The following is a 19,481-nucleotide window of genomic DNA, read 5'->3' on the forward strand; positions in this document are numbered from 1 at the left end:
AAGCCATGTTTTAATCTTGAAAACAAACGCTGTCCTTCTTAGTATCAACAAACAAACCCAGTACTTCAGAAGGAGTAGTTTGGAAGCTTGCTGCACTTTCTGGAATCGAAAGTGGGTCTGCTCCGCTTTGCTGTGCATCTAATTGGCCACATAAATAAAACATGTCAAGTCTTACCCGGCACCGCTACCGTTTCCACAGAGCAGAGCATCCCTACGGCCAGGGAGGTGATAGTAATTACCTACAGAGGAGGGCAGACAGAGGGACAACAGTCTGAGCCGCATCATACAGGATATTAAAGAGACGGAGCAGAACAGGCATCCTGTGGCTTTTGTGAGCGAGGATTAATACATATCTATGCAGAAATATTATGACTACTTCAACCCTGTTCACATGTTGTGATGTTTTGAAGAATTTTATTGTATTTCAGTTGATAGATCAACAACTGCATAAGGCTGACTCAGAAGAAATTAGACGTGGTTTATAGTAAAATATTACAAATCTGAAATGTGCCTTTTTGTTCAGCCAATATCGCATCAATTACATTTGCTTCTGTTGGGCTGTCTCCACCAATTCTTTTGACATCTAGGAACATTTTTTGTGTTCATCTTGAAGAAAAGCATTCCCACAGCATGATTCTGCCACCACTATCTTTCAGTGTCTGGAGAATGAATTTTCCCAGAGTTGTTTGTTGCGTTTCTTGGTCTTCCTGTTTTGGTTTGTTCTCTAAAAAAACCTCTGAGGTGGATGTATACTGATACACAGAAGTGGACTCTAATTATAAAATAATTGATTACTCAAGGCAATTTGGTTGCAGTGGGTTTAATTTCAAGTTTTCAGAATTAAGGGGGCTGAAAACAAATGAATGCCACATTTTTTAAATCATTTTTTGTGAAACAATTTTAAAATGATGTAGCATTTTCTCAACTTTCTAATTGGCTTAAGTCATCTTTTGCCAAATTTTTTTTTTTTAAAGTTTTTTATTTAGAAAAAAAATCATTTTGGCAAAAATGACTTAAAACATTATTTTAGCAAGGTGACTATCTTCCTTCCACTTCCATTTATTTTGTGTCGGTCTGTTACATAAAATCATTACATGAAAATTGTGGAAGTAATATCAAGAAAATGGGAATAAGCTCAAAAGATGTAAATAATTTTAAATGCAAATCCACTTTTTATATCCATCTAGATTGGATTTCTTCTTAGGATTTTCTTGTTTCTCTGACTGTAAATTAAAATCTCGTGCCCGTTCCAGCGGCTGAGCTACATCCCAACAACTTGGTTCTAATCAGCTTTGTCTGCCTCTGTCGCCTTGTTTGTCTGCGACTCTGCCTCGGCTTGTCATGTAGCTGGTGCGTGTCTCCTTGGTGTCCCGCTGGCGGTCAGTGACTCACTCTCCTGCAGCACTTTAGGCTGCTCATGCCACACAGATGGGCTACGGGAGAATGACGGCTGCTGGCGAGGGGGCGAAGAGTGGAGGGAGGGGGAGGCTCTCGTTGTCGGGACGATTATCCGCCCCGCGACTCGCAGATCGCTGCGTCCGACATAAGCTAACCCAGCTGCATGTTGGCTTACTCTCATCGCTGATGAACTCGGTCCAGTTCAGCGTGGCGTTGAACAGGCCAGTGTCGTTGCCCGTGATGCTGGAGTTGCTGCTGCTGCTGGCGTTGCTGAAGTTTGGCACGCGCACGCACTTCTGCCTCAAGTTGCCCATGAAGAGCTGCAGGCCGATCAGCGCGAAGACGCTGAGGCAGAACACGGTGAGGATCATCACGTCGGACAGCTTCTTCACCGACTGGATCAGAGCGCCAACGATGGTCTTCAGGCCTAAACCGGGAGGTGGGCCAAAGTTAATTAATCGCAGTTTGACCAGAGAAGACACAGTTATTAATAAATTACAGTAGCAGGCAGAGAAAGTTCCTGTATGAATTATTTGCTGTCATCCAGGAATCAAGGTGACAAAATTTGTTTTTTTTTTGCTCAGTTTTGTTTTTTGAAACATTTAAAAGATTCCAATAAAATCCACTGATGAATCTAAAAAATAAGTGGAGGTGTGAATACTTTTGCACTCCAGCATTGATTCATTTTCCTTCTAATAACTTCCTGTTGCTACGGCTTCTATTGTTTTCTGTTGGTTTCTTAATGTAGAAAACAAATGTGCAGGTTCTGGTTCTGTGTGCTTTGTAGTGCAGCAAAACCAAAACAAAGAGAATTTAAAGTCAGACTAAAGCAAACGTATAGGTTCATGTGATTAAATGTCCAACTGCCTTCCTAAAAATGGTGATAATCGCACTGCAAATAATTTTACTGGGTTTTTAAAGGGTAGAGAAAGAGTTCAAGTAAAAGTCCTAAATAGGCCTAACAACATGTAATCCACGAGCTAGTGGGCTAACTTCTCTGGCTTCAGGTCGGCTGATTAGCAGAATTTAAAGAACATATTTGCAACATTAAACATGATATGGATCAGATTTTTGTTTTTGAGTTTTGTGGATGTTCACAGGTATCGACTGTCGCAGAAATTCAGCTCTGTACACACACCATCCCTCCTATTTATATATCCAAACCATCTGGTTTGGATATATATATACCATTCTCCTCTGCTTTACTCAAACTCTACATATTTGTTTAAACAGCTATTTAGTAGATATTTTGTTACAGTCATCTCGAAGTAAAGCGCTAACGGTGTGTTACAGTGCCATTCAAAAGGTTATACACACTCATCAAACATGAGTGTCACTGTTTTGCAGTCGTACATGATGCACTTGAGTTGCTTTTTTTTCCCCACAATTCAATGATGATGAATTATCAAATATGGCGTTAGGTGTACAACTTCTTAAACAAGTAATGAGGGTGTACTGTAGGTAGGCGTGTACTTTTCTAACCATTTAGATTAGAGATCATTTGCATTCGATTAAAACTTGCTGTAAAATCATTTCATTTATCTCAAAGAGAAAAAAAAGGCTGAAATGCATCATAAGACAAAACCTATCATGACACCCAATTAATGAATGAGTATGTAAACTTCTGAACCTAGCTGTGTGTTAATTTGTGATGTGAAGTACCATTTCGTACCACTCACTGTGTATTTTTACCATAAAAACACACAACATTGAACGAGACATGCACAGGAAAACAAGGTAAGGAGGAACCCTGCATACACACACACACACACGCGCGCAGAGCTTGCCACAAGAAAATCGGCTTTTGCAATGTCTCATGCAAAAAAGGAAAGAAAGAAATAGTGCACAAACTCTACTTGGAAGGCTCCCAAGGCAAGAATAGATTTCAACCAAAAAGAATTCTGCCTTAAAGGATGTGTCTTAAAAGCAGAGAATCCTGTCAATCTGTGCAGATTGGAGCCAGATTCCAGCTTTTACTGGCCTTGGGACGAAGGCAGCATGAGGGACGGCGACAAGCGTCGTCAGGCTTAGCTATAGTGAGATGAGCTGAGAGGCGGGGCGGGCGCATGGGTTTAGATGTTAGCGAAATGTCAGTTAGCCATTAGCGTTGTATGTTAACCTTATGGGCCTTGATGGCTCTCTCACCTGGGATGACTGAAATTGTTTTCAGGGCTCGCAGAACCCTGAAGGTTCGCAGTGCTGAGACATTGCCCAGGTCCACAAACTCTGTGACATATCTGTAAGGGAATGCAGTGGAAGGGAAAGGGGGGAGGTGGGAGGGGGAGGAGGGTTTTTGGAAGAGGGGAAAGGTGTGGGACACACACCCCACATACGTACACGCATACACAAATCAGACATCCACCCACGAGGCGTTACGAGACAACAAGGAGGGCCACGGGGAAAAGAGGGGGCGGGGAGAGGAGGGGGACGGCAAACGGTCACACACAGAGGACAAATGGCAGGAGTTGCTGGCAGCAGGCGCTGGCGCCCTTACCTGGGATTACTGAGATAGTTTTCAAAGCTCGCAAAACTCTGAATGTGCGCAGAGCTGAAACATTGCCTAGGTTTACAAACTCTGTTATATACCTGCAGGATCAAATGCACAGTTACTGCAAAGCAATGCACAGGCAAACCTACTGCTCAAGACATAACACATGGGAGAAATAGTCCAGCTTCGGAAAATGTGGGATAATAAATGGGAATCTGGAGCACAACGCTAGAGATGCACCGAGGAAACAGCTGGTGATCGCTTAGAAACTCAAACCTCACGACACTACCAGGTCAAAGTAACAATATTCTTCAGAGTTCTTCTGAAAGAGGGAAGAAGACTGCTCCTCTTCCTGATATTAGTCATTAAATATCTTAAAAAGTTCTCAAAGGAATAAGCACAAGCTGCGTTTTCATTATAAATGTGCACAAAATTTGTTGAAAAAATACAATCTTGCAATTGTGGCGTTTCCATTAAATAAGAAACGCAATTAAAATCATGTGAATAAGTTTGTTCACGTGATAAGTCACTAAAAACCATCATCGCCCAACTACCTCCTGTCAACTACTTCTTTGTGGTTTCCTCCAGTGGTAATATCTGGTTGTCAATCACGTGACTCATGTGATGTGAAAAGTGTTTCCATTGCAGTTTTGTCAAATAAACCATTTTCAGTACAGCCAAAAAAAACATACCTCATCCTAGAGCCAAAACTTTTCAAAATTTGCAGGTTCCTATTAATTAAATTTATCAGATTGTGAAGCTGTATGGTCAATGGAAATGCGACTGCTAGACAGAATTAGCATTAGCATGTTAACCCTTGAAAACAAACTCCCAAGAGATTTGAAATGAGCCATAAAACTCTGATCGGTGCATCTCTACATGACACAATATATAAGATACAAAATCTTTACCAACAAAAAAGCATGCACTGTAACACTCAAGGCTTTGTCTTGCACTTTAAAGACAAATAGCTGGAATCGCTGAGGCGTGATTCAAATATGGGCCAATGTGCGTGCTTTAGGGGCTCACATCCATTATGACAGAGTACATTTATGATTCCTAGCCATGCTTTCAAAAGGTACACTACTAAGCTTCAGATTACATTCTGTTCATCTTCTCACATTCAGGATGTATTAATCTTCTGGGCCGATTAGCATTAAAAACCTTTGACTCTGTAATCTGTGACAGATAATTTCAAGATAATCCTCACAAGACTCTGTGGTCATACTTACGCCATGAGGATGACGCTGAAGTCCAGCCAGTTCCATGGATCCCGCAGGAAGGTGAACTTCCCCACACAAAAGCCCCTGGCCAGGATCTTTATTAGGGACTCGAAGGTGTAAATCCCTGTGAATGTGTACCTGGACGGCAAGTTGAGGAGGAGAGGAAATGAAAACACACGCAGAGAGAACAATTGGATCTGGCTGCAACTGGCAATGAGAGAGAGAAAAGCTAAGTCAAACACAGAGCAGAATTCAACCTTCGTGCTACACACAGTGCATTGCAAGAGAATGCATCCCCCTTGTGACAATCACAAATTTCAATGACAAGTACTGGGAGTTCATGTCACAGACCAACACAAAGTGGTGAATAAATGTGACGTGAAAGGAAAATGATACAAGTTGTCCTAATTAAAGTCTAAAAAGTGCAGTGTGGATTAGTATCAAACCCTTGGGCTCACATTCAATCAGCTCCACATGTACCTGGCAAATTATGAAGTACCATGTGTAGTTGGTCAAAAATGAATAATTTGGGTTATTAGCCTGTCACAGGGGGAGATGGATATTTCGAAGTTGTATTTTCACCATGTAATTCATTCATTCTTTGAGTTTCAAACTAAACATTTAATTACCATAATAAATAATTTACAAGCAAAACATTTAGCTCCAATTTAAATATTTAGTTAGCAAACTAAATATTTAGCCCCTGCTAAATATTTAGTTTGAACTAAATACTTAGTACGCAAGCTAAATATAATTGAAACAAAAGTTTTAGTTACTTAGTGAAATAATTTTTTTGATTATAATTAATTCATTTTGTTAGCTGATTATTTGGCTTCAAAATAAATATTTTGGCAAGTTAAATATTTTGTTAGTCTCAGTAACTAAGTAGTTTACAAATGCTTGATGGTGAAAGCTAATAAATTACCAACACAATTTCATTAGCAAACTCCGTATTTAGTTTACAAACTAAACACTTAGCTTGATGTGACATTTATAAATGAATGAATAACATGTTGAAAAATGGAACCCCATTTAAAATCCCAAATTAAAGGTGTCCACTTTTCGCTGCTTACAAATGAAACCCCATATAGAACAGGTCAGTTGGTGCTTAGTTTTGTGTTTGCATTGTGACAAACAGTGAAAAAGCTGAAAGAGAATGAACACGTCTCACTATTATTATAAATCTTAGTGGACATCTGTGTACTTACTCTACATTCTTTGCCCACTCTGGGGGGTTACTCAGGGTCATGAAAGCACAGTTGGTCAGGATGGTGAACATGATCAACATGCTGAACATCGTAGAAGCAAAGTTAAGGTGCACAAGGAAATCGACTGATTGAAAGAACAATAAAACCAGTCAAACAACATCTAGCCAGACAGCATTTAAACTAACACTGATTGCCCTCTGGTTGTATTGTAGTGATGAGTAGATCAACAAAGCATTCAGAGCCGCACAGTCTTTACCAGCAGCTCCTTTATCTCCCCTTTAATCCAAATCGAGCTGCATCCACCATAAACTCTAAAAGGATATGAGTGCACTAAAACTTTAATAGCTATCCTCCTCAGAGGGTTGAAGGGGTTTAGGATGTACAAGGCAGAAGTGGCATTGAAACGGAAAATTGCCTTCCCACGATTCAATACTATGAAGGTCTGAAAGACAAAAAAAAAAAAGACCCAAAAGGGTTAAGATTTCCATAGAAAACATTGTACAGAATGTGATGCACAATGACCATAAATACAGAAACTGAACATGGCTGCTCCTGAAAACGTCTCCATGAATCACATTATTACAAAATAAGATAAAGAAAATGGTTTATTTGTTTCTCTATTAAATGTGATGCTGAATGGCAGGTACATACTTCCATAAAGAATATTAACACTTTATCTTATCTACTACTGTGCTATACAGGAAACAAATAACTTGTTTATCTAAATGATGCTAAATTGCCCAGTTTTTATTGGATTTATTGTAGTTATTACAATACTAAATAGTCATGCTGTAATTGAGTTTTTATCTTTACTAGAGAGAGCCATATGCCTTCAAAAATGGTCACTACAGTGTTGAGGATGTTATCGAATACAGAGTAACTTTCCTACTTCATTTTATGGATTGAATGAGTGACATGAATGCCTTTTTGTGCGTAGGTATATGTTTGGGGTTATGCACTTTGTGCATCATAGGATTTATTTTTGTAAGGTAAAACCATGCAGGGTTTCTTCGTGTAAATAAAACACTGTTAAAAATGCATGTGATGTCAATCCGAGATCTGAGTCTTGACGCTAAATTAACTTCATAGTAGGTAAAGCTAATCATATGCTGACTTCAAGAACATCATGTTCATGGTTACGTGTGATAAATGTTTTAATTCAACAAGATGTTCATTACTTTACATGCTCTGATATGGAATATTAACTTAAACAATCTGAGAAGGTAATTTATTTCTGCTAATCAACTCAAGTCAAACTCATTCTGTTTTATTACACAGTAAATAGCTTTGTTTGTGGTAATTTTGATGATTGGATTTTGTGCTGATGGATGGACAAAATCCAGTTTCTCTGGCAAATAAATACTAGAATTAAAACGTATAATTATGTTTCAATCTTTCCAAGTTTCACCTTCTAAATGGAATTACTGAAATACATGAACTTTTAATAACGGTCCACTGAAATGACATGCATATGGATGTTAAGTCGGGTTATTTTAATTTTTATTTGCCCCATCACTAACTAAAGGTGTAGCTTGAAGTGGATATCATGTAAATTTCTTTGAAAGGACATGGATGAAACATGAAACTCCTGGAAATGCAGCCATTGATTTTAATGAAGCATAAAATTATTACTTTTTAGACATGACACTATCCTTGAGTTACAGATGGATTATTCTGACTTTTTTTAATAGAAACCAATATGCTGAAAATGTTCTGTACATAGTTCATGAAACTTTCTTTGCAAATAAAAGTTTGATCACTGGAGAATAAATGTCAACCTTTCATAAAAAGCTGGAGTCTGCAGAGTTACAATCATTCAAACTTGACTGCACGAGTCATTCCTTATTCTGAAGGACAAATGAATGTTATTATGGGAATGTGTTTATGCTCCTTTGTTTCTCTTGCAGAGACCGAGTGAAACAGACCTTCTGGTTGCTGTAGAAGGGGTCCAGGTCCTCCAGAGGGGTTGACACCAGACCTGGAGGGATGTCCCCGTAGATGAAGGGTAGTGACTTCCCCGCCTCCAGGTCGCTGTTGGGCTTGGGCCTGTTTTCGTCGTCATCGTCGCTGCGGCGCTCCGCCCGGGGTCGCCGGGCCTCCTCCTCGGCGATGCGCCTCTCGATGGCGGCCAGCGACTTGGGGACGAAGGGGCGGAAGCTGTCTGGTCCGGGCGGTACAAGCAGCTGCGCCATCTTGACATCCTGCTCCTTCAGAGGGCAACGAGGGGCTCAGCTATGGAAGAGAGCTGCGGAGAAATAAGTGCGGGAGGGGTGAAAAACACCGGGTGTTGTCATCACTACTCTATTAAAAGCTCTTATTTTGACATGAGAACCTGCCATCACATCTGGATAGATATTAGGAGTGAGAAACAAGGACGCAGCGAGCCGGTTTCACATGCTAATGCTTCAGAGTGACTAACACTCTGCCTTTCTGTTGAACACAATAGTCTGAACATGTTCGGTTTTATAACGGATGACTGATGATGTGAGTGCCACGGAACATGAACCGCTTCAGATTTATCCATAGTCTTTTTCAGACAGAGCCCTGAGGAGAAATAAACTGATACAGCCCCGAGGAAAAATATTCTCACCCGCTGATTGTTTCCACTCCGCTTTAAACAATGAATGTTTTCCCTCCTTCATACATTTCAGTGCGACTTTATTGAAGATTCTTCAGGAAGTTCAGGAAATAACAGACAACCCGAGCCCTGAGTATTCTCTTTGTGACAGGGTCTTCAGTTAGAAGCTTCAACAGATTCGCTGTATTACAGACTGCTACAGGAAATTGCAGCCATCAGCATCTACAAGAACGTTGAAGAAAATGTGTAATATTATACATTAAGTTCAAGTTTATTTGTATATTGCATGTCAGAGACAAGGCAGCTCAAGACAGTTATTAATTGTTAAACAAGCAATAAACATGACATTTTGTCAAATGCCATCAGATAAATCATCGATACACATCAAATATTTTAATCAGTGTTCCATTTACTATTGACTAAAAGGTAACTCTAGCCTTGGTTTGAAGGAACTAAGTGTTTCAGCAGTTTTGCAGTTTTCTGGAAGTTAGTTCCAGATTTGTGGTGCGTCATTATAAAATGTAACTTTCCTCTTGGATTGCTAAAACATTTTAGAGTAGAAATGAATTCCAATCTCTGTGCCAAAAACTAAAATTCCAGTTTGTGGTCATATTGTGGAAACCTTGAAGGGTTGTGAATACTTTTGTGAGGTCATGTGGACAGTGCAAGGAGACGGGTAACTGAGGTAACCAACGTTACATGTCGTTAACTTCCTAAAATAATCATCAATCAATTTTTTTTTTTTTTTTTTTTGCTAAAAGGGATTTTGGCAATAAATAAATAAAAAATAGATAAAATCACTCTGGCAAAATTTTACTTCAGCCTTTATTTTAGGAAGGTAATGATATAAGAGAGAATAGAGGTATAAATGAACTGTACAGCAGCATTTATCTAACTAGTCCTCCCTATGCAGCTCTATATCTTTGTCTTTTTATCACTGTGTTCTGCCTCTTGCTACCAGTGCTCTCTGTAGACTCAAAGGACATTTTGTCCTGCAGTAATTAACAAGTAGATGGCTTCAGATTAGAACAGGAAAAAATTAAAACCTCATCGAAAACATTTAGAATAAACTAGCGCGATGAGCTGCTGCCATTTTCTTAATCAGTAGCAGCACCAGTTCCTACCCCTGTCAACACCCAGGCCCGGTTTGCTCCCGCGGGACAAGTGGTGAGAAGACACACAAACAAGTTCCTCAACAAAAGAAAAAAAAACCCTAGTGAGCCATTATCACTGGCTGCTTGGTGCTTCCCCTTGTGTGTGCAGTATTATTTCTAGAAATCTCCCCATCGGCCGGGACTCAAAAGAAGTGATCCCTGCTTGATTCGTCACACGCCGTCAGTCAACGGGTGTTTCTGTTTCAAAGAAAGACAGACAGTCGATACGAACAACCAAATGCATCCAGTAAGTCTGTCACGATCAGCAATCGATCAATTAATCGCATCATAAATGAAAATGAGCGCGATAATTCCCAACAATCGTCAGAGATGCTCCCTGTTAATATTGTTGAAAAGCCACCATTTTGAGAAACGGCGCAAATATTTGACAACCAATATGAAGTATTTAGTCTGCACTACCTGCCACTTGTGCCTGTTTTTCCTGTCTAAGATGAATAACTATTATTTTTTGAAATGCAATTGTGGTCACAGACACTTCGTAATCCATTTTGATTATTGTTGTTTTATTTTGGATATTAAAATGTTTTCTGGTCTCTGCTTTAGAAAGCAGAAACTTGAGTGGGTGTGCTCACATTATCATGTCATTATTACTATATTAGCTAAAAATGACCTCAAAATGACAATATAACCGTTTATTGTAATCATTTCCAGGACAATTTTAACATCCAGCAAAATTTGTTAACATGACAGACCTAGTAGTAACTATAGATAATGTTCAGATAGATACTAGAGATGTCTGGTAATATGGTATGAAATGATAAAAGAAATCTATTTTTTGGGAGTATTGTGATCTGGGGCCAGAAATTCACTGACTAGAAATAAATGATTTTCTGTTTGACTAGACTAACTGGTGATTACTCAGGAAATTAGAAAAAAAGTCTGATCTTTCTCTCTATTAGTGCAGACATCTTGCCAAATAAACACTTTAAGGTTGTGATTATAACAACACTCTTCTGTGTGGAAGTGTTTACTGGAGAAAAACAAGTCACATTTAGCCATTTTGTACATCAGTCAGGGGATTTAAAATGAAGCCATAATTGTCATGGCAATTATGTTGGTAAATACTGTGATTATCAGTTCCAATATGTGCCTGTTTTCTTTTATCTTTCTCATCTGTGCTATAAATTTCTGACAGAATGAGGCATCTTTTTCACACTTAAATCTGCTGCAGATTTCAAACTGTGGCCAATAAGGATCTTTGCGACAGAAGATCCATTAAACACATCCGTGTGTGTCCTAAAATCTCCCAAAGGATCTTGTGTTGTAACGTGTAGCTTCACGGCTTGTCCAGCTGTTTGTAGACGCATTAGTCCTCATCTTCACCTCCGACCCTCCACCTCTAAGCGTAGCTGTCATGGTGGACGTCTGTGCAGTCAAATTTAACATGACAGACTGATAACATGGACGGCCAGAAGATATTTCTGCTTATGGAAAGATTACATAGCTATAAACGTAAGATATGATCTGACTCACACATACAAATACTAACTAAAGATGTGAGCGACATACAATAATCCATTAATTGTTATTCTTTATAGAATTAAATTATTACAACAAAAAAACATCAATGCTAATTTCAGGATAATTTGTTCAAACTACTGTAAATAGAAGCAATTTGCATTGACCTCATAAGAAAATAATAAAATGTGAAACATGTGAAGTTTCAGAAAATCCACTTATCTTAATCAGTATTACTAATTCTTCCAAAAAGAGTGATCAGATATCCAGCTAGGTGTGTGACTTGCTAAGAAGGCTTGAATCAAGTCCATCCATCCATCCATCCATCTTCTTCCGCTTATCCGAGGTCGGGTCGCGGGGGTAGCAGCTTCAGAAGGGAGGCCCAGACTTCCCTCTCCCCAGCCACTTCTTCCAGCTCCTCCGGGGGAATCCCGAGGCGTTCCCAGGCCAGCCGAGAGACATAGTCCCTCCAGCGTGTCCTGGGTCTTCCCCGGGGCCTCCTCCCGGTGGGACGTGCCCGGAACACCTCACCAGGGAGGCGTCCAGGAGGCATCCTGACCAGATGCCCAAGCCACCTCAACTGGCTCCTCTCGATGTGAAGGAGCAGCGGCTCTACTCTGAGTCCCTCCCGGATGACTGAGCTTCTCACCCTATCTCTAAGGGAGAGCCCAGCCACCCTACGGAGAAAACCCATTTCGGCCGCTTGTATCCGCGATCTCGTTCTTTCGGTCATGACCCAAAGCTCATGACCATAGATGAGGGTGGGAACGTAGATCGACCGGTAAATCGAGAGCCTCGCTTTTTGGCTCAGCTCTCTCTTCACCACGACGGACCGGTACAGCGCCCGCTTGACAGCAGACACTGCGCCAATCCGCCTGTCGATCTCCCGCTCCCTTCTTCCCCCATTCGTGAACAAGATCCCGAGATACTTAAACTCCTCCACTTGGGGCAGGACACCCCCCCTGACCCGGAGAAGGCACTCTACCCTTTTCCGGCTCAAGACCATGGCCTCGGATTTGGAGGCACTGATCCCCATCCCGGCCGCTTCACACTCGGCTGCGAACCGATCCAGCGAGAGCTGCAGATCACGATCTGATGAAGCCAAAAGGACCACATTGTCTGCGAAAAGCAGAGATGAGATCCTGAGGCCACCAAATCGGATCCCCTCAACACCTTGGCTGCGCCTAGAAATTCTGTCCATGAAAGTGATGAACAGAATCGGTGACAAAGGGCAGCCCTGGCGGAGTCCAACTCTCACCGGAAACGAGCCCGACTTACTGCCGGCAATGCGGACCAGACTCTGACACCGGTCATACAGGGACCTGACAGCCCATATCAAAGGGCCCGGTACCCCATACTCCCGGAGAACCCCCCACAGGGCTCCCCGAGGGACACGGTCGAACGCCTTCTCCAAGTCCACAAAACACATGTAGACTGGTTGGGCGAACTCCCATGCACCCTCCAGGACCCTGCTGAGGGTGTAGAGCTGGTCCAGTGTTCCACGACCAGGACGAAAACCACACTGCTCTTCCTGAATCCGAGGTTCGACTATCCGACGGACCCTCCTCTCCAGGACCCCTGAATAGACCTTGCCAGGAAGGCTTAAGAGTGTGACCCCTCTATAATTGGAGCACACCCTCCGGTCCCCCTTTTTGAACAGGGGGACCACCACCCCAGTCTGCCAATCCAGGGGAACTGCCCCCGATGTCCATGCGATATTGCAGAGTCGCGTCAACCAACACAACCCTACAACATCCAGAGCCTTAAGGAACTCCGGGCGGATCTCATCCACCCCCGGGGCCCTGCCACCGAGGAGCTTTTTAACCACCTCGGCGACCTCGCCCCCAGAGATTGGAGAGCCCAACCCAGAGTCCCCAGGCTCCGCTTCCTCAGTGGAAGGCATGTTGGTGGGATTGAGGAGGTCTTCGAAGTACTCTGCCCACCGGCCCACAACGTCCCGAGTAGAGGTCAGCAGCACACCATCCCCACTATAAACAGTGTTGGTGCTGCACCGCTTCCCCCCCCTGAGACGCCGGATGGTGGACCAGAACCGCCTCGAAGCCGTGCGGAAGTCTTTCTCCATGGCCTCTCCAAACTCCTCCCACACCCGAGTTTTTGCCTCAGAAACCGCCCGAGCCGCATGCCGCTTCGCCCGCCGGTACCCATCAGCTGCTTCCGGAGTCCCACAGGCCAAAAAGGCTCGATAGGACTCCTTCTTCAGCCTGACGGCATCCCTCACCGAAGGTGTCCACCAACGGGTTCGAGGGTTGCCGCCGCGACAGGCACCGACAACCTTGCGGCCACAGCTCCGATCGGCCGCCTCGACAATGGAGGCACGGAACACGGTCCACTCAGACTCCATGTCCCCCACCTCCCCCGGGACGTGTTCGAAGTTTTGCCGGAGATGGGAGTTAAAGCTTGAATCAAGTATTAGTGGTATATTTTCAATCATACATTCTTATGCGAATGAAAAATCCATTAGAAATTGGAAACTTTTCCACTCAGTTAAGTCTAAAATGACTGCAGCTGTCTATCGTTTGGTCATTCCACCCAGGAAAAAAAAAAGATTTGAAGAAACCTTTTTTCGTGAGGGTCAAAATCGTCAACTTGAAAACTCTGGTTGGCTTTTTCTATGTATGAGAACACAAAAATGAATGTTTTGTGTTTTTCTTTATCCGCTTCATAACAAACAAAACAAACAAGGTTTTATTGAATTGAACAAAATTTATTTGGGGATCGTTGTAGATCCAAAACCACACAGTCTGCTCATTTCCTGGATGGATTTTCTCATAGCACAATTCTGCTTCTCGGTAAAAACTACTGGATGTTTGTAGATTTGTTTACTGTGATTTTAAGAGAAATGCAAAAACCTGCTTAATAAGAATGTGACATCTTTGTGAAAGTAATGATAATTTAAGAGCACCTAAGATTTAAGAGAAGGTGACCAGAGTCCTTCTGGATCCTCTTGAAAATAATTTATTACTGTTATAAAGGTAAAGCTACCTGAAAGTATGGTTGGCATGCTAAAAGGCTAGAGCATCATGTCAGCAGAGGACTGCTTACTTTAGACAAGTTTTACTCAGTAACGAGCAGAATACATGTTTAAAGTTAACTAAAAAATAATGCTAGCAAAACATCCTAATATTAATAATAATCACAAGCCAGGCCGGCATTTGAAGGGTAAAAATTTCAGCACATTACTGATTATTTATTATGCATGGAGAGAACGACGTTTAATAATGGCATCTGATTTAAACAAAAAAAAAAACTAACAAAATATATATATACATAAATACATAATACTTGTGTGAATATTTTTCTAAAGTAACTTCTGAAGACAGATGGAAACAGTTAGTCAAAAATGGTAACTACATACAGAGTCTCAGGGAAGTCTTCCTCTCTTTAACATTACGCCTCCATTATCAGTCTTCATGCTCGTGCGTTCGCTATGATTTTCCATGGACAGATGGTTCGCTGTCCATGGTGCTGAAGAAGAGGAAGGCAGCTGTCTCCAAAACAAACAACTGGATACCTCGATTAAAGTCGCTTATTTTTCTGCTGAGGGTTGTATAAAGCCCGCCGTAGATAGATGGGCCGACGTGTACAAGAAGCTGCTGCTGGCGGAAGAAAACCCGTTAGGTACTTTTAATTGGCTGCATTTCAGAGAAAGTGACCTTAGAGCAACTCTGACAACGTTCCCACGCGCTAGAACCTGACACGCAATCAGGCAGAAACTCCGCGCGCTGATTTCTTCCAGCGTACATGTGAAGGTTGACGAGAAAGAAGAAAGTCGGACGGTACCTGAGTTGTCGCGGCTTCACAATGAGCCACAGCAGCAGCAGCAGCTGTCGCCATGTTGACGACGTCTCCGTGTTCACCTCAAAAGCGTCGCATTCGCCACTAACGAGAAGCACCCTCTGGATACTCCCACAGCAACAACACGATGAAACCTCCCCAGGAGTAAACACTCAGGACGGTATAGATCAAAGAGCCCCGTCAGCGTGGGTATTTGCACGCGCACACAGGTGGGAGACTAACCGAGGTTGAGGGTTTCATTGGCTTTAGAGGCGGCAGCGGCAGCAGACAGCCTCCACTGCCACCTCCTTCTGGAAACCGGCTGAAGTTGGCTTCTGATTCAAACCACTGAATAAAGAGCTGTTCCGCATATTTTGCTATCCTCCTTGTTTCAAAACATAAAATGCCCGAAAACTGGCTAAGTTGTTCTGTGCCAGATTGTTTTATATTTGGCTATGTAAACAGTGCTGTTGAAAAAGTATTTCCACCTGTTCAGAGTTCTTCCTATTTCCTCTTTTGTCACTTAAAAATGACAGATGCTGCTGTCAGAAATAGATAACGGTCAACCTTTATTTATTTGTTTTAGATAAACATTAAGTCTCACCTGGTGGAAGTCATTCAGGATATTTTATTAATGCAAAGGATTTCTTAAGAGGCATAACGAAGATTGCTTAAATTATTGCGCAGCAATGTTAGCTTCTGTTCAGCAGAGCATGTTTTCAGTTAGTGGTATCAGATACAAAATAAAACTTTTTTTTTTTTTTTTGCTAAAACCTAGCCTGACAAAATAAAATAAATGACATCCAACAGTAATATTTATACACTTTTAAAGATAAATACGGTTGTGGATGTTTCATTATGTGTTTAATCACACAGGCTTTTTCATTTTTCAAAATAGCTGATATATGGTCAAATACATTACGTATTATAGCTATTTTGTCTGTTTGTTTCCTGTCAAGCTGTTAAGCATGGCAGTGGCGGCGTTTGTGCCAGGCAACCAATCAATGTTAATGAGCTCTAGCAATATTGCCAAAAAGAGAGGTTGTTATCCAGCCAGAATCCTGTCTGAGCTATCTGCATCCATAGTTCTGAAAGTGAGTGAAATAGCCCTTTAAAGGAGTTTCGAAACGCAAGGCAACTTCACTGTCCTCTAATGACCCGATCTGGAAAGTGCAAAATGACATTATTGCCAAGCAGACAGAGGACGACCTTATTTCTGATAGTCTTAACCTAATGACACCTTATGCGTTATTGACGAGTTTAAAGATGGCGACTCTCAAGACTGACGAGCAAGGGGAAAACGACTGGTTTATAAATGAGTAAACTATACATGTGAAAGGTGATCTAAAAGTGACAGTGGAACAAATGGTTCTGAATGAGTCTGGGCGTGTCCTTCCCAGATGTGTGTGCACTGTTGTCATTTCCTTACACACACGCACACGCTCGCCCACACGCGCGCGCGCACTGATTTTCCAAAAATAGATGGAGGAGCTTTTTTTTTTTTTTTTTTCTCCCCCTGTCACCTCACTCACACGTAGGTCTTGCCTACCTGTTCGAAACCTGGATGAATGTTGTCCGTTTCTGGGTCACACACCCTCGGGTATAATTTCAACAACAACAACAACAACAAAAAAGATCTCGAAAAAATTCGTTACCAGCACGCGCACGTCGTGAAAGATTCTAGTTTTTGTCTCACACAGGTTTGTTTGTCACGACGAAAAGACAATTTGATTCGTAACAGGGGTAGATTTCCTCTTTAATGACTGGCTGGTTTTACATAGAGGAAAAAAATATACATTAACCTTTGTTTTACATTTGAAACCTCATCAATGAAGGAGAAAAATATGCAGAGGAACAATGCTGAATATGCCTGGCGAGCGCGCAATTAGCGGAGGGATATCATAGAAAAAGATAAAAACACCACACCGAAGCATAGACCATTGATGTTACATGGATTAATTTATCACAAAAACGCTTAAAAATTACGTCACACAAAATTGGCAATTAAAACCACATATTACTGAGTCTCAATAAACTGTCAGGCTACATATTTTTTTTATATTCAGTAAAAAATATGTGAATACTTACCACCATTACGGTGCCCAGCAGGTGGGGACCCTGAAGGTAGAGCCCATATCCAAAAGAATAATCCTACAGTGATTAAATGGGTGGTCAGTCAATGCGAGATTTAAAGGCTTTTCCCCTTCTTTTGTGAAATCCCGTTAGGCGAACGTATAATCATCTAATAAGCGACTCTTTGATGCTTTTTTCTCCCCTCCTTTTTTTATCCGCCCTTGCTTGCCGTGGAGAAATCATTCCGCGCTTCCGGTTGGTTTAGCACGGCGCGGCGGTCTGGGAGCGAGTGTCGTTAACACGGGAACCGTCACAAAATGGCCCGTACGTGCAGCACTTCTAGAACATTTCCAAACCACGGTTCGAGATGCGAGCAACCTGTTGTTCGTCACCAAAAGAAAAAGCCAGAATTTCTCAATATTTTAAAGTTCAGGTGATATTATATTTTATAGGTCTATTATTATTATTATTATTATTATTATTATTATTATTATTATTATTATTATTATTATTATTATTATAAAGTTTACTGTTGTTATTATTGTCTACTCTATTATTATATTATCATCAATTATTACAATATTATTTCTAAGTATAATAATAACAATATATGTATTATTGGTAGTATTGTTTATTATTATGTGTTTCTTAACTAGCATTTTTATTTTGCTTTCTTTTCACTCATAGTTCTTTGACCATATATATAAAAAAACATATCAATTATGATGTATCAATGCTGATTATTTTTATTTTTTTTTCTGATCATCATAATTCACAATGGTTAAATAACGTGTTCGATACTTGTTTAGGTTTTCAGACACGTGCAACCTCACGTGGCGACCACCTTAGCGTCCACAGACCACGCATTCTGCGAACGAGGCGTTTCACTCTGTCCATCTTTTCTGGAGAAACACTGCTACCTGCCGGATAATTTGTGGAATTACACAACCTATGTTACGTAAGGGATATGGGACGTTTATTCAATGTGGCTGAAAGGAAACATGGCCTTTGTAAAGGAAGTTATGTCGTTAGAAAACAATGACGTGAACAAAAATAAATACAATTCTGTATCTGGAAAACAGATTTCGTTTTATGTATTAACACATACTGGAAGAGTTTCAAATCAGTCTGAAACTGACGAACACACAATTCTCTACATGTTTTATAATAATCAATGCATTAAAAAGCAACGCCACTCTACAGTCTACCAGCTTTTTCAAAATTATCTAAAGTCCTTTAGTCCCTACTATGCACAGTTTAAGAAGTATTTATGTGTTTGTCTGGTCCAGAAAGGTTTTTATTAAAACAGTGCCAAGTGAGAAAAGTCATCAGCATGACCTTTGAGAAGAAATTGTTGTTGAATAAAAGACGAATTTCAAACAAATTGAAGTCCACTACTCTAGACTGAGAAATACTGTAAAAGTAGAAAAAAAATGTAGACAGACACTCCAAGAGCGTACACCATTGTTTCTGAAGCAATTGTTTCTGCCTATCAGTTGGAGAAGTCAATATGGCCACTTTCAAAATATGTGACATCCATTACTCCAAGCTGTGCTCAAAGACGTAATAAAAAAAGATCTATCAAAAAAAGAAAACATGAAAACAGAATGCAGAAGTGTGGAAAAAGTAGCGTCACTTTTGCTGTATGACAGTAGGTACTGTGGAAACTCCTTAAAAACTTTGTATGCAAAGTTACAATTAAAACCACAATTTTTTATTTCCTCCCAATATTGAAGAACAGTTACAGGTAATGTTTTTTTTTTCAGAATTTGGCAGCAGGTCTTAGGTTTGCAAAGTTACATCTGGCATCTCCATTGAACGCTTGGATTGAGAAAAGCAACGCCATCTTTGCACATAACTGTACAGCTGCAGTTATGCATAAAGTATTGTGCCTTCAATAATAATAATAATAAAACAAAAACATTCAAATATTGTCAGTTGAACAAAACCCCTGGTGTAGAAACAGGAAAGCGTCATTCTCAGGGTGGACACACACCCTTGTGCTCAGTGAACCACGTCCTTCTCACATGGCTGAAAGGAGTTTCACTTCAGTATGGGAACATATTTGGCACCTCATATAAACAC

General features: G+C 41.0%; 1 protein-coding gene across 5 annotated transcripts in view; it reads right to left on the minus strand.

Annotated features, from left to right (window-relative positions):
* The window catches only part of LOC114140482 (sodium channel protein type 2 subunit alpha-like), a 41,898-nt gene extending 24,196 nt beyond the window's left edge, over positions 1–17,702 (minus strand). For 2 of the 5 annotated variants that reach the window (XM_028010397.1, XM_028010394.1), the window contains exons 1-8: positions 17,412–17,702; positions 8,243–8,562; positions 6,641–6,759; positions 6,318–6,407; positions 5,119–5,247; positions 3,544–3,635; positions 1,574–1,825; positions 176–239 (exon numbers count right to left, since the gene is read on the minus strand). In XM_028010397.1, the coding sequence (XP_027866198.1) occupies positions 176–239; positions 1,574–1,825; positions 3,544–3,635; positions 5,119–5,247; positions 6,318–6,407; positions 6,641–6,759; positions 8,243–8,509 (1,013 nt within the window). In that variant the 5' untranslated portion in view covers positions 8,510–8,562; positions 17,412–17,702. Of the gene's footprint in view, positions 1–175; positions 240–1,573; positions 1,826–3,543; positions 3,636–3,892; positions 3,985–5,118; positions 5,248–6,317; positions 6,408–6,640; positions 6,760–8,242; positions 8,563–15,329; positions 15,587–17,411 lie in introns of those variants that run through there. The other 3 variants (XM_028010395.1, XM_028010396.1, XM_028010398.1) reach the window with 3 other exon arrangements.
* Between the last annotated feature and the right edge of the window lie 1,779 nt (positions 17,703–19,481).

This window comes from Xiphophorus couchianus, chromosome 24 (genome assembly GCF_001444195.1).
Source record: "Xiphophorus couchianus chromosome 24, X_couchianus-1.0, whole genome shotgun sequence".
Lineage (NCBI taxonomy): Eukaryota > Metazoa > Chordata > Actinopteri > Cyprinodontiformes > Poeciliidae > Xiphophorus > Xiphophorus couchianus.